At 35.2% G+C, this 23442-nt stretch overlaps 2 protein-coding genes and 1 long non-coding RNA gene across 20 annotated transcripts in view; 1 reads left to right on the forward strand and 2 right to left on the reverse strand.

The window, feature by feature from the left end:
• The window catches only part of LOC129791905 (NADPH:adrenodoxin oxidoreductase, mitochondrial), a 298769-nt gene that overhangs the window by 100421 nt on the left and 174906 nt on the right, over window positions 1-23442 (forward strand). The gene's annotated exons all lie outside the window — the stretch shown is intronic.
• LOC129791779 (protein still life, isoform SIF type 1-like) overlaps window positions 1-23442 on the reverse strand; it is an 84508-nt gene that overhangs the window by 42793 nt on the left and 18273 nt on the right. For 9 of the 18 annotated variants that reach the window (XM_055830233.1, XM_055830232.1, XM_055830235.1 and 6 more), the window contains exons 2-13: window positions 22992-23106; window positions 22775-22910; window positions 19369-19553; window positions 19183-19301; window positions 18551-18764; window positions 18166-18315; window positions 17158-17915; window positions 13674-13833; window positions 11455-11511; window positions 11178-11331; window positions 10582-10827; window positions 9749-9878 (exon numbers count right to left, since the gene is read on the reverse strand). In XM_055830233.1, the coding sequence (XP_055686208.1) occupies window positions 9749-9878; window positions 10582-10827; window positions 11178-11331; window positions 11455-11511; window positions 13674-13833; window positions 17158-17915; window positions 18166-18315; window positions 18551-18764; window positions 19183-19301; window positions 19369-19553; window positions 22775-22881 (2280 nt within the window). In that variant the 5' untranslated portion in view covers window positions 22882-22910; window positions 22992-23106. Of the gene's footprint in view, window positions 1-9748; window positions 9879-10581; window positions 10828-11177; window positions 11332-11454; window positions 11512-13673; window positions 13834-17157; window positions 17916-18165; window positions 18316-18550; window positions 18765-19182; window positions 19302-19368; window positions 19554-22774; window positions 22911-22991; window positions 23107-23442 lie in introns of those variants that run through there. The other 9 variants (XM_055830241.1, XM_055830243.1, XM_055830226.1 and 6 more) reach the window with 4 other exon arrangements.
• LOC129792031 (uncharacterized) lies at window positions 21082-21838 on the reverse strand. The gene is made up of 3 exons (XR_008750760.1): window positions 21545-21838; window positions 21282-21455; window positions 21082-21216 (listed from the first exon to the last, which is right to left on the reverse strand). It is a non-coding gene; the product is annotated as an uncharacterized LOC129792031 (long non-coding RNA).

Consider the following 23442-nt stretch of genomic DNA (forward strand, 5'->3'; position numbering starts at 1 on the left):
TCGCTCAATCTCGACCGATTCCCGAGAAACATTTTAACTTTTTTTATATTAATAATGTTATTTCGATGATGAGATAGGGATCAATCGAGAGCTAATTAAATGTACTTTCGATTGCAAGTGGAATTGTGCAATTTGATCCCTTCCTCTGATCGGAAGAACCTGCTGCCTCACTAAAAGTACTGATTTCTCGGGGTTGGGCATCCCTCTGAATCCAAAAGATCACGAAGCTTTAGCAAATAAGTTCAAAGTAAGTTCCATGAGAATAATCTGAAGATGTCCCAGTTCTGCCCAAAGATTTGCTCGAGATATTGACGGTATGAATATGATTCCATGTGAACAAAGACTTGGTTTGCGTTGAACCACCTTCATAAAACCACAATCAACCCCATCCGGAGTCACAAAGAAACTTTTCTCTCCGTGTCTCAAATATTAAGTCAACATTCGGGATTCGATTGTTTATTATCATTGGACGCACCCCCCTTACCCCATATGGGCACCACAGCAATGTGGTAAAGTTATGTAATCCAGGGCGATACATTTTCCAAGATTGTATTCAATGGCGCGGGGGATGACGTGTGCAGAATATGCGAAGCCCAGGAAACAAAAGTGATATGAAAGGCGCAGCAAAACCGCCTCGATGAAAGCTCATCGTACAGCAAAGGAGTTTTTATCATCACTCCGTTAGCAGGGTCTCGGAACAGAGAAATTCATTTGATTGCTTCCCATGTCATAATTTATATTTCCCACCCCCATTGCCAGCCGTTTGGAGCCATAATTTTTCGGGTGGGAATCACAGCGCAGGCAGACACATCAAGTGCACAAAAGCTCATACATCACTGCATCTCATAATATTCACATTGGGAGGGTGTTTTTTACCCTCCACCACACACTACCGCCCCAGTTCAAAAAAAAGCTCCCACCCCACACCCCACAATCTCCATTCAATCTGGCACACAAAAGGAATGAGAAGAGAACATTTTGGGCGCAAAAAAAGGACTCATAAACATTTTTTGGGGTTGGTTTGGTATAACGTTTTTATAGCACAAAGAACATATTAAGTCCGGAGATGAAAGCACAAAAGTTCATTGGGACTTAATGTTGAGAGCTTTCTCGTTTCCCCCGTTCATTCTGTTTCTTTTCCTTGAGGTGAAACTCACAGGAAAACTACAGAGAAAAGTTTATGTCTGATGGTGGGATATGATGAGGAGAGAAGGTTTCTTCTTTATTTTTTTTTTGGGTAAACGAGCTTTCACAGTGCGAACAAACTTCAATGAGGGAGAGCGATTTAACTTTTTCCACTTGTCTCCCCATTTGCTGAGTTGAAGTATTATTTTAAGTAAATTGTAGAGTTTGTATATATGGTTACCAGTTCTACGGATCCTAAATTATCGCATGCGAAAGTGCACCAACTGAGACCTTTGAAGTTCGTATGTTTTTATTTATTTATTTTTTTTATCCAAAAGGAACTTTTCTATATTCCCTGAAGAAACTCAAACTGACTTCATGTCTTGTAGTTTAGATAGGACAAAACCCCATGGGAATGGAAAATTCATTTTATTTCTGGGTAAAAGGCCTCCTCCTTTGAGGAAAAGTCGAAATAAATATTTGATGACGAAAAATGAGAAACTTTTTCTCGGATTATTCAAATTAAATTCAGTCCCCAATTTAAATTACACGCACCCCCACCCGCTTCTTTGGCATCAACGGAGCTTTTCACGGGGTTGGAGGTAAATCTTCTCACATGTTTACACGGGGGGATGACCCAAGAGAAATAAATCATTAAATGAGAACAAGGTGAACATTCTAAATCCCAACCATCTGCCACCATGAATATATTGGATTTTGCATTTGGAAAGCTCCCGCAGAAATAAAACGTAATCATAGTGCTGTAATGTTGTGTGAGACTTTCACAGCAGCATCCATTTGTGGATTGCTATTTATATCCGAAACCCCCGAAAGCACCACCGCCGCCGCGTCCCCCGTCTTCCACATCCGATTGAAAACAGTCAATTTCCCCCTTTGAGCAACCCCTTCTGGCGAGAGTTTAAAATAAATTAATAGCCATTCATGAGACCCAGTGGGGTGTGGGTGTTTCCAAGCTCACAAAAGTACTTTGATTTTAATAAATTGTCCAACTTTCTCGCACAAGTAAATGATGAATTTTGCAGGAACATTTTATATATGGTGAAGCCACAAAATTTAAACGAAAGTTATGCTTCAACCACGGTGAGATTGAGCTGTGGCGGTAAGAGGTGTGTGTACAGTGTGTTTCATTTCGAATTCATGCGTCTATCAGACAATTCTAAAGTAGGTGGAAAGATTAATTTTACTGTAGCAGATGTAGCACACATCCACTACAAAATTAACATAGAATCATGGACAAAATTAATTTCACGAAAAAATCAACCCATTGATTATAATATAAATCATTTAATCTGATTCCACCATAATCTGGATAATCCTTAAAAATTTTATGGAGTGATTCAAATCTCCTTCTACTCGTCCACAGGGATTTTGTGGAAATACAAAGTTTTAATGCGCACGACGTAATCAATGTGCAATCTTTACAAACATATTACGTATGTATGTATTACACAACAGGCGTATCAGGGTTCAAATTAATGATGCAAACCAATAGATTTTTACAGATTAGCTGATGCAATTTTTAAAACCTTTGATTACCTTGATAGATCAATTTCATTAAAAGATTTTAGTACATACATATATCTAGGTTCTAGACGTCATAGCTGGAATTTAGACGTTAGCAAATTTTTGAACAATCTTGATGTTAAACTTTTTAATTATTTTTCCAAAAAATGCGTTTACCCGTTATACCCCAACAAACTTCAGCAGAAAATGGAATGTTTTTTAGTAATTTCTTACACATTTTGCAATTCTATAAAAATTGTAGACGTATTATGATTGTTTCTTCGAATGAGGAAATTTCCTGAATCTTAGAAACTGTGAAGTAATGCCTCATTAAAATTATTAAAAAAAAAAATAAAATTTTTAAGTAAAAAACTTAAATTTTCTCCTTCAAAGAAATTAATGAAGCGCAATAGTTTTCTTTTTAATTATTTTACATCATCAGAAAGGGAAATAAATTCCTCATTAACTTGCTACTACAAAAAAAAATCAGAACGTAAATCATTCTTAAACGTTTAGCATAAATGTTATATTACAGTAGTTTGGTTCTGCATTAAATTGATTAAAATTTAGTGGGAGAAATTTATATTGGTTTGTTTTGGGCAATGTTCATCTCAGTGCACCCCTTGAATTGGATTAGGAGAATTGCTTGTTCCAATCAATATTCGTTTCCATGTGGAATTTCTGCTTATTTGCTTGCATAATTCAATTAACAAATTTATTGGTATGCTAAAAGAGCTCTTCGAAAGGATTCTGGGAACCCACCCACACTCATGGATGCGTGGGGGTGGTTTGTCTCTAAATTATTCGACTGTTGAAATTTTAATGGAGCAAATTGAGTAATTGGGGTTCGACTCACCCCTAAAACCAAAGAGAGAGGAACCCACCCAATGGTCCCTCCAGAGATGGTCTTGTTTGTTTCCGCGCTAAGGGTAAACGCTGTGTTATCAATTCAAGTGGAAATTTTTTTGGTAAAGGCAAAAGATGCTACTAAAAGTGCTGACGTCTCCTGAAATCATTTATTTCCCGTCCTTCCGTAACTCTCTCCTTCCTGGGTGCGCTCTGGTGCTTTCCGATTTTTTTCTCTCTTCTTTTCCTTTCACCAACATGATGGAATATTATTTTTCCCTGCAATGTGTGTATAGAAGTGTTTGAAGATAGATATTTACCCTTCCCGTGCAGAATTTTTCCTTTTCTATACCGCGTGCTATCGCATGCATCCTGCGAAACGTTTCGAAGGGAATGGGGCGCGGGGGGTGGATAACTTCGTCCTTCTGGCCTTGCCCGTGGTGTCACTGTGTACACATCAGTGGAAAAATGCTGTCTCACACGGCAGCATACACACAAAATAGAATTCCATAGTGCTTCCGGGGAAATTGAAGCATAAATTATTCTATATAGGAAAACTTGCAAATTTATGTTTGTCGCCTTCGAAAAGACGAGAAAAATAACTTTTTCCCCGCAAGCATCGTATGTGCTTGTATGCTCAAATCCAAACACTTGAGCTCTCTATATCCCTCCGTACGGTGAATGACTTCAGAAAGTACCGATGGAGATGACATGTTAGACAAAACGAAAGGAAACTCCTCCAACTTTCCGCAGCAACACCTCAAATATTAATAATTCACACATATACCTCTTCCCGCACAGCACAAAAGGGGCATGGTACACGAATAATTTTTCAAAATGTCAATCCACCCCCGTCTGAGAATCCACCCCCGTACCCACGTATACATAACTCACCCACATTCATTTTCGTTGTATTTTAGCACATTTATAAATTTATGTATAAATTCAATTAACAAGTGCTTCCTTATACATACAGCATGAGAAGCATATCGCAACGAGAGATCTTCTCTCGCGCGAAAACTTGAAATGAGATCCTCCTCACAGGGCTCCGCAATATTTCGGAGATGGGAGAAATTTTAAATGGGAAACTTTTAATACGCATTTTTTTTCTTCTTAGAGAATTTCCAAAAGTCTTGGCGAAGAAACTCGATGGGAATTTCAAGCTTAATTGCCCATTTACTCAACTTCATTGATTCTCCTTTCTGGGTGAAACAACTTTTCACGCGTTCCACGCTACACAGGAGGAATTTCTAAATTTCTCCAAATACCATGGCAATTGTTGGCCCCCCTAATGTGAAAATTGTTTCAAAAGTGCTTTTGTTCTATGTGTGCGTGGTATAAGAAAAGGTAAAGAGGTCCTTTTGCATATACCATGTCGGGGGTAAATGATAAAATGAATACCTACTTATGACGATAAAACTTGAAAGAAATTATGCAAAAAAAAAGTTTTTTTTTTAAGATTTTGGGGAGAAATGCTAAGAAGTTTTAGAAGTTCCTTGCGAGACTAAATTATTCGGTGGGTAAAGCATATAATTTTTTTATGTTAATAATTTAAAACAAAGAAGTTGTGCTCGAGAGCGTTCATATTACTGAAGGTTTCATAAAAATGAGTTAAATTTATAGTTAAAACAGTTAAAATAAATGAGTAATTCAAGACAGATTTACTCAAATAATGCCGAAAAACATTTTAAAAAAATGCAAAATTCATTGGAAAGAATAATCCATTGAGCTTTTTTTTGCAATGAAAAAACAAAAAGATTTTACTTCTCTTGCGAAGAAGATAAGTTTTAGGCAATTAGGACATTTTAAAATATAATTCTAAACTTTAACAAAATTATTCGAATGAATTCAGCAATCATAAGAAACTCTTTCACACAGAGAGGGAAAATTTTGAAAATATAAAGTTTTAGAAATTATATAAAAAATTCTTTTGATTGATAAAAAGTTTTATAGAAAACTTTTTCAAAGGAATTTTTTCGGTGTCTGTGACGGAATTTGAAAATTTTCTATTGTGATAAACTTGCACAGAAAGTTCTTCTTTTGATTGCATTTTATTTCATTTGAATGTGTTCTATACAAGTTGAAAATTATGTCATATTTACTTCTCGTATAAAAATGTTTTTGACGATAATGTAGAATAGAACGAGGAATAGGAAAAAAAGGATTTTTAGTAGTAGATTCAGCGGATCGTCACTACCAGTTATTTATACTATATACATGCATAGTATATCAGTACAGTGTGTTTAATATTCTCTTCATAGTTCACTAATATTCACTATTAAAACATTTAATTTTCCATTTCCTAATAAGTTTTCTGCCTCTCTCCGATTCGCAGAAATTAATATTCATTTCTTTAAATTAATATTTCATTACTCTTACACCGGAAATCCGAGTTCCGTGGAAATATTCCTGCATTTATTGAGAAAATTGATTCCAGGAAAAGTCTTAACCAACGTTTAATAGCTTGATGAAAAATTGTTGATTTACAGTTAAAATTTACAGTGATGTGCAAGAAAATAGCTAAAGATTATTTTCGAATATTTAAATAAGAAATTTAATATTGTTTTTCATGAAAAATTATTAAATTGATTTTCTCAAAACCAATTAAAATTATCCAAATATTATTTTGAATTAAAAAGGCCATTTCCGATTTTATGCGGCAACAGTTTTTAAGATATTGACTTGAAATAAAAAAACAAATAAAACTTTTTGAGTTTTCGCATGATTTGGTGGCAGAAGTTTTCAGATATATCGCGCCATTCAAAAGTTATTCGCTGTTAAAATCATGCCCTAATTTCTTACCCACCCTGTATTTTTGTGCCTTTTAACATTTTGCTTGAACATCGATTCATCATAGCTATACAAAAAAAAAGTTCTTTAGCAGTATTTTTCTAGGAAACTTATCAACCTTCAACTCCTTCATATACAACACATTTCTCTTTTTCCAAGAGAAATTGGTGAATTTACCATGTTCCCGAACCCCATGCAGTGCTGCAGAATTTCCGCATGTTCAAAAATTGATTGCATACGACTTACAAATAAATCCTTTAGAAAAATTTCACTTACGGGCTGTGATTCTTCCTTCAGAGGTCAGTCTGAGTGTGATATTTGATATAAGTTTGGTGGTGCAAACTCTGGGGGAAGGCTAACTCGCGCATTGGCTGTGATTCATGGCGCGAGTCATCCTTCCCCAGAGTTTGCACCACCAAACTTATATCAAATATCACACTAAGACTGACCTCTGAAGAAAGAATCACAGCCCGTAAGTGAAACTTACCAGTACATTCCCTTTTCTGATTAATCCATACTCTGCAGCTAACTATTAGACTTTGCATTTACATAATATTTAACTTGGCCTCTGAAGGAAGAATCACAGCCCGTAAGTGAAACTTACCATGTACATTCCCTTTTCTCCTTAATCTGTACCACGTAGCTATATATTATATATTTATATTTTACCGTTATATTTTACTTTGCATTTACATTTATATTTATATACCTTATATATAAGGCGCCCCGCTTCGCGGGGCGCCAAATAGTTACCGTACTAATTAAACATGCAACTATATATATATTTATATATTACCGTTATATTTTACTCTGCATTTATATTTATATACCTTATATATAAGGCGCCCCGCTTCGCGGGGCGCCTAAGAATTTGCGTATTAATTAAATAAAATATTAAAACCATTATATCTCCTGAACGGCTCCATAGCTTTTCTTAAATGACCTATCGTTGGAAAGGTATTGACCTCAGCTATAACATACTGAAATTTTAACGAAATGCATAGTACAGTTTTTGAGATATTTAGACTTAAAAATTTTGGATATGCAAAATATTGACTTTAGCGCCTCTTGCGGTCATTCCTCGAAGTTACAATGTTCTAGACATTTGTAGAGCTTTCTAAAACCTTTCATTTGCGCTTGATTTGATCAAAATCGGACCAATAGAACCCGAGATATTTAATGCTAACTTTGGAAGGCTATATCTCGAGAACGGCGACATAGATTTTCTTCATTTTTGGCATGGTGCTAGATAATATAGTCAGCTACAACATACTAAAATTTCATCAAAATCTATCGTACAGTTTTCGAGATATTCATCGACAACTAATCGAAAATTTTGTTTTTGATTTTTGGCCCCCTAGCGGTCACTTTTGAAAGTTCAGATATTCTAGTGAGTTGTAGGGTTTGTTGAGAGCTTTCATTTGAGCTTGAGTTGATCAAAATCGGTCAAGCCGTTCTCAAGTTATGGCCAATTTTCGATGAAAAATTGTGGCGGCCATATTGACTAAACGGCTTGACCGATTTTCGAAAATGAGGTATCGTTGGAAAGGTCTTGATGGTCCCTACAACATATCAAAATTTCAGATTTTTAGCTATAACAGGGCCTGAGATATAGTGAAAACAAAATTTTGGGGTTGTCTAAAATGGCGGACGGAGGGGTGGGGGGGTGGATTTGACTTCATAATCGGATGTCTTCCACCCGATATATGAACTTTGCCGTTTACCGCAAGTCTCTATCTATTACCGTTCTCTTGCAATTAAGCCTTATACGACGGCCGGACGGACGGCCGGCCGGACGGACGGCCGGACGGCCGGAAAAGTTTTTTGGAGCATACGTTTTTTGGAATGTGGGGACCCTAATTCGTGCTCATACCAAGTTTGAGCCCGATCGGACAACATTGCATTTTAGGTGGTAGACAGAAGCTGTGCTATTCTTTTCTTCGAAAGAATCACAGCTAATATTGGTTAAAAATTATTATATACAATGAAATATTCCCTTCAAATGGAATAAACTCATTTCAAAATAACCTCATTTTGGCATTTTAATTCCCACAGCTATTAAATATTTAAATGTAGCTGTTGGCAATGTTCTTACAAATCCGACTTGAATGTTCCTTTCTTGATTTTTTAAAACACGTATTATGTATTAAATATTCACTGCGACCACTGGAGCACAAAAGCACTTAAAGAACTTTCGGTGAAATAATTCAGATTTATTTAAACGACGACTCAACTTGGTTTGAATTTCAGAGCATTTAACGAGATTTTAAAGAGTTTTATGTTGCAAAGGTGAGTACTTGAAAGTTTTATTGTATATACATTATATTTTAAATATTCTGGGGGTGGGCTCTCATTTTCCTCCACACTTTTCTCCCATCAATCGAGTCGCACACTCTGCGTAACTCAATAGTCTTTCAACTTTTATTGCTGGGGCACTTTTATAAATATGGGAGTTTGTTGAGTAATGTTTACTCGCTGCGATAAAGTTAACTTTGGTAGAAGCTAACTTGTTATTTGCAAAGTTGTTGCATTTTACGACAAACTTTATTTTTCCATGTAAATTGGAATAGAAGCTTTCACTAACACGATGTATCTTTCTGAAAGTTTAACGAAAAAAAATTCTCACAAAATAAACTTTCAAAATAGAGCAAATATAGCTTCACAACCAAATATGGCTGTTGGATCCACCCAGAATTCATTTGCAAATTAGAGCTGGGGGATATTTGTAATTTTCTCTTTAAATTTAATGATTCCAAGTGTTGCCGTTCAAAGCATTAATTTGCCGCAAGGCAGGGATGTATGAAGTAAATTTATAATGGGTGCACCCATTGAGACTTTTCAGTTGCATTCCGGATATAACGTATATAACATACCAGGGCATATCATTCAAGTGAATGGGACTCTGTATGGGAATGGGAATGGGGAGCGAAAACAGATGACAATCTCCCTATGAACATTCACAAGACACCATCATTAGATGCTCATTTGCGGCGGTTGGAGGCATCTCTTTGGGGTGCAAAAGTGGGGGTGGCTCGATGCCTCAGGATATTTTGGTTGCATTTCATAATCCTCCCGCAGCATGGAACTTTTCCCACTCACAGGCGGTTTGTGTGTGGTGTTACAATGTAAATGAGACTTTTATGATGGGATTATTTTATGATCCAACACTCTGTTGCCCTCTTAATTTCAAACTCCCACTCTGGCTGAATAGGGCGCACATAGGAAACTTAATTCATGCGACACAGAGCTTTAAGTTCCACCCCATTTTTTTCTCTCTCTATAGATTATACACACTGAAAATGCTCCAAGAAATGTTTTTTTGTAACGACGTTGTGGTAGCAATTACGTAGCAGGGAAAATCTTTTTATACACACACGAAGGAGGTGGGGAGGGACGTTGCTTTCAGCCGCAGAGAATGCATTTCTCGTAAATTGGTGAATTAACAACTTAATTTTCCACCTACCTCGGATGATGTCAAGTAGCAGAGGCGAGAATCGGTGCTGTCGATGGATGCTTGCTGAACAATACCATAGCGAGAGTCACGGTCGCTCAGATAATCCGAACGGAGACTATCTTGCCGATCGAAAACACCCCTAGAGGGAGGAAGAGAAAATGTTGTTAATCCTCAATGAAGGAAAACTTGTGGACAGAAAATTAAATTAAGAAAACGTAATTTAGTGTGGAATTAGCAATAAAAGTTGCATTTTTAAAGTTTACTTTTGCGAAAAACGCTTTTTAGCCCCCTTAAAGGATTAAGTGATTGTAAAGTATTAAGTGTGAGGAAAAAAGAGGATTAAGTGTATTTACAATTTGAATTGAATTGAATTTATTCTAGACATTGGGCCTTATTCAGCGACCAAGAAACCCTTGAAATTCACTTGAAATCTTGAAATTTCAGTACAAAATTCAAAGCTTTCAAGGGTTTCTTGGTCGCTGAATAAGGCCCATTGTCCATAATATATAAAAGTTATTGCGTTTATTTTGTCACTATACCCATTATATTAGCTATTGTTTTATAGTATTAAAAATTGTTCAATTCCTTAAAATGGTTAAAAATGTTTTTCTTTTAATTTGTAATCCACAAATAAAAAAAAACTTAAGAGACAAAACTTAAAATAAATAATTAATTTAAATTTTTATCCAAATATGATTTCCCGCTTTGGAAAATAAGGGTTTTCTTTGTGGGAAGCGTGTAAAGTCCTTTACAATGTATTTGTTTATCATTTTAGAATTAAGAAGCTTGAGGAAGCAAAAAAGGAACAACAAAAAAAGGACATAGAAGCTAATTGCCCGTACCTCTGTTCTAGGGAGTCTCCTCTGGCGCTTTTGTAACCAGAATCATTCATACTGTTGTCCTGACGCAAAGATGGCAGAGAGTCCCATGGGGAGCGCTTATGTCCAGAGCCCATTTGATTGGGTGCAAGACCCTGACCCGAACCTGAGCCCAGAGTCGAGCTCCCGGAACGCCAGCCATCAGAGTGTCTGAACCAGTGAGCACGGGAGCTTTCGCCGATGCACGAGGCACATCTCTGTGGGCCATAGCTGCAGAGGAAGGGTACAAAAGCCTGTGTTAGCTTTAGGAGCTTTTTTTTCTTTCTTCCACATCTACATTTTATTATGCACAACCAGGAGGGGGATTTTTGCATAAAGTGTGTCCAAATTTATTATTATGCCCCTGGTTTGGGATACTTAAATCCCACTGCGGCACAAAAAGGACATTTGTCCTCAAAATTTTAATGTATGCTTCTGGAGGATTTACAATGTGGAATTCATTCCTCCATACACAATGAGTTCTTCCTCTCACTCTCTACAATGAAGAGTCTGCATTCCCACATATATAGAAGCCTACAACCTGCGCAAAAACATCCCCAATATGATATGCCACTCCTTACCTTGAGTTGTGATCACTCAAATAACCCCTCTCACGTTCACGTTCACGTTCTCGTGTCAGCTCATTCCTGTCACTGTAGTAGCCATCCCGATCTCGCTCTCGTACACTCATGGGACGTCCCAGGGGAAGGGTAGATGATTTGGCACTCGCAGAACCTAATTACAATTGTAAATCAGAGGTACTAAATTAATTTCATCTCCACTCACAACCAGACAACGTCATAAGGATATTTTTCTCTCTCTCTCCCAGCACGGCAATAAATGTCAGGATGTACTTACGCTTCCGGGTCGGATATGGACTCCGTTGAGTGGATCCTGGCAAGCTCTCGGCAAATTCTTCACAAAACATCAAGGCGGGGAGGGTTGTGAAAAAGGTGAGAAAATTGAATGGTAAGTTATTGGGCAATTACCACTAAAATATACACAATAGACTCATTTTCGGGGCAAAGGGGTTGGGAGGGAGGGGGATAAAGGAGGTGTGTAAAGAAGATTCTGAAGTTCTTGTGGGGGTTTCTATGTAATTTCCCAGTGGCGTCATTTACTGGAGGGAGTATTCTTTGAAAACGATAAAATTGTATAGTTTTCGAAACGAGTGCAATAAATAAGAAGTTAAATTAACAGGAAGAGCAATTTATGTAAATTATTTCTCATATATAAAGGACTTTCAGAATGGTGAATATGTAATGTAAATAAAGGAGCACAAAGAAGTGTAAATTATTTCTTAAATTGTTCAAAGGCAATGGACATGTAGGATATACGAAAATACAAAGCTCACTTTTGGGAAAAAGTCACTTGAAACACTCGCTAAATAAGAACTAAATAATTGACCTATTTTAATTTAAAAGAAGACTATATATTATTTAAATTTAAATAGCGAGTTTTATGTAATTTTTAGCAAAGTCCCAGGCTTCGCAAAAATCGATTAACATTTTTTTTTATTTCACCACGTTAATTTGAAACAATTTTCAACTTATTGAACTTTTGAAAGCCAATGACTATATACATACATGCAATTCATTCAATTAAGCGAGCCTTTGAGTGTGTTTGAAAGCCAAATTGAAGCGTAAAATATAGATACAATGTAAGCGTAATTTATTGCATTTTTGGGGTAATTTTTTCCATCTGGTTTTTCCAGCTGACATCAAGGAAAAATTGAAATATTTGTTTTCACTTGAATATTTTATGATTGTCATCGGAGTTTCAGCCAGGAGGTATTTATCTGGCGAATATTTTGGTTTTTTTAGCGAATCATTCAAATTTCTCCGAAGATCTGAATATTTTACTTAATATGAATAATGCTTTGCTAAAAACCGAACAACTCTAAATCGAAAAACGACTTTGGGAATTTTCGACTTGAATTTGTCAATTTAGTATTTTTTTAAGAATTTACTTAATCTTGTTTACTTAAAGTTTTGTTCCACAATATGTGCTTATTAAAGATTGAAAACTAAATATTTTTCATCTTGAATTTAGTCTTTTTAGGGTATAATTTACTACTTTTTGGTTTGAATTTAGAACTCTTTGGCTTGAATTTACTACTTTTCGGCTTTATTTAAGTCTTTTTATGCTTGAATTAACCATTTTTAGGCTTAGACTAATATTTATTTGTCCTTAGAGATCATCCGAATATTTCTGAAGATCCGAATAATTTCTTTCATATAAACCCCCCTTGGTTTCAGCTAAATGGTAAAAGGTAAAAGTTTGCCATCCATGGCGATAATTTATAAAGAAAAGATAATTACCAAAATCGAATCATCGATGGAAAAATAAATTTTGCAGAAATTCAACTAAACAATTATTCATTTCAATTAATAATGAAAAGGGAATAAACTTCTTAAGTTTTGTTGAAGAAAATGACGCCAAAATCTTTGAACGTAAGTTCACATGGCGAACGTTATTCAATGCTGAAATTTTGCTGAATTGATTTTAATAAAAAGAATTGTAGAAATCGTTCTGGAAGAACTGAAAAAATTAAAAATTGAATTTGTTTGAATCGGATTAATTTTCTTCGGAGTACATTATTCTGCAATTTTAAGTATTTCAGTCTAATTTATTGTTTGAGAAAGATCTCGTCAATATCGAAAGATCAGCAATATGAATGAAATCTTGAAAATTAATAAACCTCAATAAATCCGTAAAGCCCCACTGAATGTGAAATGTTGCAAAACTTATGCAGCAAAAAGCATTTTTTCATGATGATATACAGAAATTTGAATTTTATGTCTCTGCAGATCAATGTGTCCTCAATGTTGAATCTAATTTCGAAAGTGAGATTCTATTGAATAAATCAGAGACTTCTCCACTAATATTATACTGCTATCAAGCAGATGCGAATGTGCTTGGAGATTGTGTGACCTCATGAAATATTACAGAATGAGAGGCTAAATCTTTCACGACACTCCATGGGTGAGACAATAGATGTCAGAAGACTGGAGAGGAATATCTAATGTGTGGACACTATGGCATGCTTTGGGGGTCAAGGGTGGGACATTATTTACCTAAATTTTCCATGCTCTGCGATAAGAGGGCCTCAAATGTGTGCAGACTGTACGATTCTGCGTCCATGCCTTTGGCCAGGGTGTTCCTCAAGTGCATCTCATACTCCAGCAGGAGCCTCGATGTCGGTGAACCAGGAGTTGGGGTAACGTTTGTTTGATTCTGCCAAGGAGAAGGATAAGTGTTAAACATTTGCATGGTAATGTATATTCTTCAGAATTTTGCCTGCCATCACTGTATTTGGGTGTTTATGTGATATAAATTCTTCTCTTCAGCTTTTTGATATGAGAAGACTTTCAATTAAATTTATATACATATACCTACATATGGGTAGAGCTATACTAATTGCGAGTTAGGGAAATGATTTACAGAAATCCAAATATTATTTCACACTCAGCATTCTAATTGTTGATTAGCAAATACGGGTTGGTTTTGCATTGTTAAAACAAACATTGGGTTGGGGATGTTGATTTTTGGGAAAATTTGTAATAATGTATTTTGTATCATTTAGTCAAAATTTACTTTTTACGGTGGGTAGTTACTATTTCTAAAAGTATCTAAGACGTTCTTCTTTGTACATTTAAAAACGTTCTTATTTGCATTTTATTTGCATTTTTTCTGTTTTAGAGATCTTTTCATACACAATAATTCAATTAATTAAAATTAGCAAAATATAAATTAATATTTTATTGAAAATATAAATTAATTCGGAGCAACAATCAATCTCCGAAATTCAATTTCAATCAATTGATTGGGAATTTAATTAGTCTAAATTCCCACATTCCTTCCATTTTCTAATCAAATCAAGCAAATTGTAACTTTAATTAAATATTAACACGCAATCAATTTCCAATTGTAAGCTATAAATTATAGTGTTTTGTGTGAAACTCACTTAAGTGAATCTAATTATAAACCTATGTTGGCAATACTGAATTTCATTTGTCGATGAAATACCTTTAAAAAAAAAGCATAAATTACAAATTGTTGTGAATGAAGCTTTCTTATTAGTCTCACATTACACATAGAATATTTCTTATGCAAAAGAATTTATGGAAATTTTTGAGATTAAAAGAAAGAACGCGCAATAATTAAATTTCATCAACTTCAGATGGGCTTTCCCGGGGGAATTTACATAATTGCAGGAATCTCTTTAGAGCAAAATTATGCAAAAAATTACTTGTAGGAAAGATAAAAATTAAAGTAAGAGAACCGTTATGGAGCTTTCGGGGAGGAAATGTGAATTTTGCATGTGCGGACACACCCTTCGGATTGACCTAAATTCTCAAAATTCAACAAAATGCTCCTCCCAACTTAATGCAATCTTAATACATGACAAAAGATTTTTTTTCGCTTCAAAGGCAAACAGAAAAGAATTCTTATTTTCGCCTTAACGTGTTTAATTTTAAATTTATCTTTTCATGTCTATTAAATTAAGTTCAGACTTCAAGTCATTGTTTGAAATTAGATTTAAGTCGAAAAACTAATCATAGTTTTTATATTTAAAGAAACCTCTTGTTTGTTTTTTAGAGTAAATGTAAAAATTAGGACTACAAATGCCATTATTAATTTTTCTTTCTGTCCCCTGTATACATTACTTTACTCAATAATTAACGATTAATTTCTATAATCTGCTTACTAATTGATATATTTTCAATTGCTTTTTTTGAAATTTTTTTTTTAAATTAACATGAATCATTTATCATACAAATTGCTTTGGCATAATTTTAAAGTTTGTGTAATTATGCACACAATAAAGACTCATACAGCAAACATAATTTGCATTTTTACTACTTACTTATGTTAACCCTTTAATGTTTTTTGGGTCATACGCTGACCCAAACGTGAAACATTTTATTTTTTCAATTATTTAAGAATGTAATTGTTTTTCCATGTTAGAAATGCATCAAATTCTCGCATAAGGGGTCAAAGAAGACGTTCTGAGTGAGAAAAGTCCTCTAAAAAAAATCATAGAATAAAAATCGCGATAAAAGTGCGCATGTTTCAGTGTTTTTATGTTTCACGTTGGACGTTAAAGGGTTAAGAACAAATAAAATCTACTTCTGTGAGAAATATTTAGGGGAACGCGGCCTAATTCCGACCTCCTTCGACCTTTTTTCAATCCGCTATTACTTAAAACCGATAAAACTTCAAATGTACTGAGTTATGGGAGTAAAAAGAGAACATTAAATAGGCTTTAAAATGATACTTGGAGTTTGAAATTGGGCCTCATTGCCCTACTTATTTAAGAAAAAAAATGATTTTTTAGTCAAAAACCATTTTCTATTTTCCCCGTTTGAAACTCTAACTTTTTAATTTCATTTTTTGATAATTTAAAACCGCCGTAATTCAGGTCTGTCGAAGTATACAAAAACAGGATGGTACAAATACATAAATAGATTAAACCTAAAAAAAACTGTTTCCCAAAAAAAAAAAAACAATTCATTCCGAGATTTTTCTTTTCTTCTCTTAGCATTTATCTCACTTTCGGCGATAGTTCTGTTTTAAAATACTTCTCTTCATTAAGAAAAAAAGAGTGAGAGAAAATATTAAAGAGTTGATATTGAATTTCCCAGAATTGAAAATTAAAATTGCAAATGTTGAATGTTCTACTTTGAAACAGGAAATTCAATCACTTTTTTTGCTAGCTATATATTATTTCAATATTGATTTTTCACTCTGTTTGAACATAAAAGGAAAAATCAAGAGTTTTGAGTGTGATTTATTGGATTTCCCCATTAGAGATGAAAAAAAAATCCACGTCAGCCATATTTTCATTCAGAGAAAAAATGAACAGAAATATTAATAAATAATGATGAATAATCTCAACATATTTCTGTAGCTGATTGATTAAATCCTACAGTGAGGATGACGCTTTAATTAACGAACTTTATGGTAGATCATCTACTCTTTGATTTATTTTTAAAAGAAACCTATTTCTCTTATAGAACAAAAAATTCTAATTAAAACTTTGGGTTGGATATTTTGCACAAATCAAGGAAATGTTCAACCAATCAAGTAAGAAAATTAAAATAACTGCTCTCTATCTAAGACTTAACTTATCAGATTCTTACGCATCACGTCTTTCAATTTTAAGACGTTTTTTTTTTATTTTCAATTTTATTATTTAATTCCTCCTTGTTTCTGACGTTCTTTAAAGTTCTTAATGATATTACTCTGTTATACTTTTATCAGTCTCATTTAATAATATGGTTGCTGTATGAATCTTCATTGTTGTTTTTGCATTAACCTGCAAGTTTGAGAAAGTAACCTGTAATTTTAAAACAATACTAATTAGTTCGGATTTAATAAGAGTCTGTTCTCTATCATTATCAGAGCGTATGTATTTACATCAAGAATCGATTAATGCTCTTCTTGGAAAATGTATGGGTTATGTTGAATTAAGAGGGGGTAGTTTGATGAAAGGGAATAAGCAAGCACTCCTTGGAAATGCCTTTAAATTCCTTGTGAAATAGAGAAGATAATCACCTGATGATGGTGCGTGTGACGTCCAGAATTTCTACCACCACACGGTTGATCCTGGTCAGAATTGCCATTGCTAGAGCTAGGTGTTGTAGCATAGCACTGATTATCGAATATCACATTGTCCGATGGGGGTGAGCCCTCCATACAGCCACGTTCTCGCTGTTCCAACTCAAGGTAGAGCCCCCTCTGTGGGTATCCACGTCCAATCTCATGGGATGAGCGGCTATTTGAGAAGCGCTGCCCCTGGGATCGTCCAAGGGTGTTATTATTCATTATGTGAGCCGCATGAATGCCATGCTGATGCATATGGGGCATCGTGGTGGCGCTGTTGTAGTAGTTATAGCGCTTCCTCCCCATTTCCGGTGACGTCACGGGGCTCTCTGTGCTCGTCATTGGTTTCAGCATGCGCTTTAGCGTGCTCGAGTCCACGTTCATATCTTCGGTGCTCTTGGATTTACTGCGGCGTGTATTATTATTGAGGACATTGTGGTGCATCTCATGAGCATCTCTTCCAGCATCCTCAAAGTCCTTTGTGCGCGTACCCGTGCCCGTTGAAATAGTCTTTGGTGTTGAAGTCTGCTGCAGCGTTCCACCCGCCTGGGTACCTTCGGACTTGGATGTCTCTTCTGGTGCCTTACTCATCTGTGTCCCAGAATCCTGCTGCCCAACCTGTGACCCGATATGATGATTCTGCGTTGCAACTGATGATGTGATTGTCATTGTATTGGTTTCTTGAGTCTTTGTCTGGCGAGTCAGTGTCTCTGCAAAGAAGGGAAGCATTATAAATAGATTTCCATGTCTATGTACATCCCAAGGCCCAATAATTCTCCAAATCCCAACCATTAAACCAAACAGCAATTCAATTACATTTATATCGATCTCCCACATGAACATCTCTCTCAATTGCAAGAATAAAGCTTGAGGTATATTTGGTTTGGATTGTTTAACATTTCCTCATCATTTCAATCAGAGAACTTCCTGAACAATATATACCAGGTAAATTGCACTCACCTTGCCCTGTGCTCTGTGTCCCTATACCTTGGCCACTTGTCGTCACATTGTCATAGAGGGAGGTACTTGAGGTGGCAGCAGCCACCTTATCACCCCTCACTGTGTCAGTTTCAGTACTTCGAGTTGTGGCCCGGGGAAGGGTTGAGGAAGCTACAAAAGATACGAAAGGAGAATCATTATATTAAAAGGAAGAACTTGGCTGAGAGTTAAATCCTAAATTAAGTATTTGCTGAAGTATACTTGATATTTTCATCTTTTCCTTTTTTTCTAACAAATTATTCTTAATTTTTCCCTTCGTATAACAATTCTATATAGAAGGCACAAGAAACAATTAAATTTTTCATTGAAAATATTAATTTAATTAAATTTCTTGATTATGCTTCACCTCGATATCTCGGATCCTGTGAACGCAGTCTAGCATACTGTTCAGCCGTCATGCATGTACATTGTGGCTCCCGTATGCGCGACGGGCTAGCTGGTGTACTCAGTGGTTTCCTTTTAGCCTTGATCTTTCCTTTTCCCGGCGGGTCGAGCTTTAGCGAGTAACTCGATGAGGCCTTTCGTGAAAATTTGAAAGAAGGCGACTGTAAAATGTCGCACTGTCATTAGGTTAGTTTGGTTGGTTTGGGGATATCTGGTTTGTCTGACCATCAAAGGATGCAACACGGAAGTTTTACCAGAGAAAGAGAGATAAAAGAGAGAGACAGAGTAGGAATGCGGAGGAGGATAAACTACCGAAACACGTAGGATTTGGGATAAAGTTTAGGTATATGAGGATAAGGGCATTTTGGATCATACAGTTACCATCTTATTTTTTTTGTAGGTAGGATTAGACAACATACAACAGGTAAGAAGAGAAGAGTTTTATCTTTACGTTCGCTTTTTGCATTATCACTGAGCTTGTTATGATTATTAGAGTTTAAATAGAGTTTTGGTTAGTGTTTGTGTGTTAAGATTTTTTAAATGCAACATTATCATTGATGGGACCGGACGGGGGATGAATGAAGCTCTACTTACGCAACATTCGCGGAATTGTTTAGCATCGATGGGGGATGTAAAATTGAGACCCCATGTATCATTCGTCATTGGGTCCTTCCAGTACACAAAACACTCGGATGCCTGACCAATCCGGGTGCCTAAAAAGATTTTTTTTAATATTTAGTAAATAAGGGTTAGTAAATTAGAGTTAGGTACAGGGTATACCTGGTTGGACAAGCCGCACGTCCAATATTTTGTCCACTTGACTGTTGTAAGCAGTTATGTGGAATACACATTCTGGAGTATCCTGGATACAGGTGATGTTTACAGGAACTAAATCCTCAGACACTTGCTGCCATTTTACTGCTCCAGCTCCACTAGCAGACACATGAAATACTTCTGCCCATAACCTTGAAAAACAATTTAAAAAAAATAAACATTTTGAAAATTTAAAGTTCCTTTTTTTTAAAAATATTTAGGACTTAAGTAAAACCTTCAAGGAATTAGAATATTAAAAAAAAGTTCTAAAACATAATGGAAATGATTTTTTTTTATCCAGCTATGTCTAGTATTTATTTTTTTGAGATTAAGAAAAATAAATTCATCGTCCTTTATGCCAATATGGAAGCACTATTGCTGATGTTTTGTATAAAGAAGAAAAGCTTTTTAAAGTCTTTATTTCGTTATTTTTATGCTTTCAACGTAAACAGTGCAATCTTGACTAACGATATCAAATCTGGGTTAAACTAAAAGTATTTTTCTAGAAATAAAATTAGAATTTGCAGTTAAATCATTGGTTTTAGCTGTCTTTTTTATTACTTTTCGGTAGCCAACCAACAAATCTGTATAGGGGAGTGGCTTTTAAAATTCTGCAGATACCTAAAAAAATATGTTTGAATATTAAGGTCGAAGATAAAGGTCGAAATTTCAGTACATTTCGAGTCATTTTTATGGAATAAAATTGTTGGCAGAGTTTTATTAGATTTTATTGTCGCGTATATTCTTTTATTGTTCCACCGAATGGTATTAATATTTCCATGCTTGAATTAAGGTTGTAAATATTAGGAGAGCGTCATTTTGACTAATTAATAGCATTACGCTGTGTTGATGTCTTCTTCCATTGTTAGTCAACCCATTCTCTTCTTCTCTTTCTCTTTTTGGAATTTATAGAGAAAGGAAATTCACTGTAGAACAGGGTTGGTTGTTGATACTCTACTAAATGTACATACCTATATATACTTCCACCTGATGCAAATAAAGAGCAAATAACATACAATAATTGTGAGTTAGAAGCACGTCTCAGTGTGGCAGAAGGTAAAAGTTGAAATTTCTGTTAGTTTGAAGACTACCTACACCATAGTAATGGGGTGTCTCATATTTCACTTTATCTCCTTAATGGTCTTCAATGGACCTATTTGAAGTTACTTTCTGTTGTTTACTCTAAAAAGTTTCTTCACGAAATATGACATTCCCTTTCAACTTATGTTACATAAATGCACTTTCAGCCCTGCTGTTAGCCCTTATTGAGTCGACAATTCCTGCTACTTGTACTCAAAAGTTTCCTGTCCTACGGTTGATAAAGTATTAATTTCATCAAATTAAACAATCTCGGTAAATTAATTTAAAAGAGTGCTAAAGTGAAAATTGTCACATCTAACTTTTCAAATCTCTCATCATGTTTAACATGCAAAGTTCATTTAATTACGTCTCAAGCGAGAAACTATATCTTCGTTGGGAGGCTTCAAAGTTGTCATCAAATTGCAATTTTAAACACAAAATGAAGACTTTGAATAAGAAAATCGGGACAAGTGCAGAATAAACACTAAAACTTTGCAATTCAATATTCCACATCAGAGATTTAGCTTAGCTATTATGTATCACTAGTTGTTTTTCCTCTTTTTTTTTACCAAAGAAGCCTTTTCTAAATAAAAAAAAATATTACAAAATAGAGATAACTTCTTTATTATTTAAGAACAACACATCAGGATTTTTTCAGATATATAATGGAAAACCCGCAAGTAAAATTTTATTTTTCCTGCTCTACCATGTAATCCAATACTGCGTACACATCGTCTGCAAACAAAAGAATTTCTTAACAAGCAGCTCAATTAGATTTTCATTACCAACTCCTTCCTTACTCTTAGTTTCGATGTTTTTTGTAAAGTGATGGCAAGCAATGTAATTGAATTTTTGCAAAAATATCTTCCAGCAATTTCTAAACTCAATCCTATCCATTATTCTGTGCTGTGGAAAAACTTCTTTCAATTCTTCTTCCTCGAGAAAATAGAGATGATGCAGTTGCAAACGTTTTTCTACAAAGAACATTTTTTTTTGCATTTAAATTTTCTTTTTCAAATTCGAATTATTAAGAGAATTATGAGTTTTAATTACTTGTACATACCACGAAGAATTTCAAGAACACCAATTGGATTCGATAGATCCCACGATTGAAGAATTAACATTAATTTTTCTTGAATTCCAGCTTTTTGAAATTTGATCGGATCAATACTCTCCATTTTATTTCCCCACGTATTCTTCATTGGAAAAACTTTTTGAAACTGAGAACTTCTCGAACTTCTAAGCTTTGTCAAGCCCAAAATAAACCAACTCCCCCACAATCTGTATTGTCAGTTTATATAGTATTTGGAATGATATGAAATTCTGATAAAGATTCAATAGGAAATAAATATAGTATTTTGGCCGATGGGGAGCACTTGACCTTCCTTATCTAGAAACAAAACGTCATGATAGACACATTGATGGTCACATTGATCGTTTATTTTGTCGGAATTTTGATAATGTAGTGCAATCAATGAATGTCGTAGAAGCTTAATTTTGAAAGAACTTCTCAATGGAAAGAGTTATCTCTTTCAGCTTTCTCGGTTTACTGATTGCGTCACCTAATTTATATTTTGCAAAAAAATGTCATTTGGAAAACTCTTTCAGAGAGCAAAATCCGGAAGAATTTTTTATCTTTGGTTGCTATCAGTGAGCACTCAAAAACATAGCGCATCTACCACATTATTGCAGCATGAAAATTTGTCTTCTGAGAATTATCTGATAAAGTTATTTTGAGGATGTAAGAAAAACCTTTTTTTTAGCTTGATAAGGACGGTTTGAAAAAGCAAAGAAAAACGGTTTATTCTCTAACTTTCTTTAATTTCGTGGCATATCAATTAATGAGTGGTTCCAATATTAATTGGGGAATATTTTTTTATCTTATCAATCAATTAAGTTTATCATTGAAACAGAAGCACTGTCTTATTTTGATTAAAGAATAAAGAAAGTTCTCATTTTACTTCTAGAACCATATTGGTAATATTCTTTTATCAACTCTGCCTAATTTATGATTCACTCGATTCACTTGTCAACTGAGGATTAACTTGAGTTTATTTTTTTAAATTGATTACATATTCTGAGCTCAATACTTGCTCAAATATTGGTCAATTAAACGCGTTATGATAAAGAAAAGCTTTTAATCAAGGAAGGAAATAAACTGTACTCTCAATCAAATGAAACAAAGTGTTTCAAAAATATTACTTTGCATCAAAATTGATTACTTTTATCCTAAATATTGGTTTAAAATATTCCTTGAAGATTCTTTTTTGAAAAAAAAAACACTCTAACAAACCTCAGGAGATGCCCATCTCGTCGCCGGGACGTCTGCCATGGTGAATCTTCATAGCGATAGGCTTTGCGCATAAGAGGAGCACACGAACAGCTCAATTTGTTCCCCATCGCGCAGCTGGCACAGCCCACCTGTCCTCCTGTAGGAACAAAAGTCTTGGTTACTGCGTGAGTTCTATGCAGAGAGAGGGGATTTGCTTGAAACACCCCATTAATGCTACCTGAGGCTCCTTGGTGTCACCACATGCCTCCAACGTCTGCCCTGGAGAGGACTGGCCCTCGGTTTAGCGACTGCGAGCGCTGATTATTGTGCCGATGGCTAAAATGTCTCCCCTTCTGCAAAGAGTATCAACATTGCTGGGATTAGTTGTGTCTCTGAGTCACGAAATAAACCATAAGGACGAAGGGATGAAGTGCATGCAGGGAAGCTTTTGCAGAAAAAAAAAGCTGCGGTGCGTGAGAGAAGCGGAAACAGATGCTTGGATAGAAGAAGATATTTGACCATCACGAGCAACACTTGCAACACGTTTGTCAATCAACATGAAAAGAAGCAACACACACGCAACACTTGTGTGGCCAGAAGCGAGAAAATAATAATCCGAAGATGAAATAGTGGTTCTATCGAGAAGATTTTCTCTCTTCATGTTCCCTTTAATCAGTGTTTCCCAAAAT

Source organism: Lutzomyia longipalpis, chromosome 3 (genome assembly GCF_024334085.1).
Source record: "Lutzomyia longipalpis isolate SR_M1_2022 chromosome 3, ASM2433408v1".
Classification (NCBI taxonomy): Eukaryota; Metazoa; Arthropoda; class Insecta; order Diptera; family Psychodidae; genus Lutzomyia; species Lutzomyia longipalpis.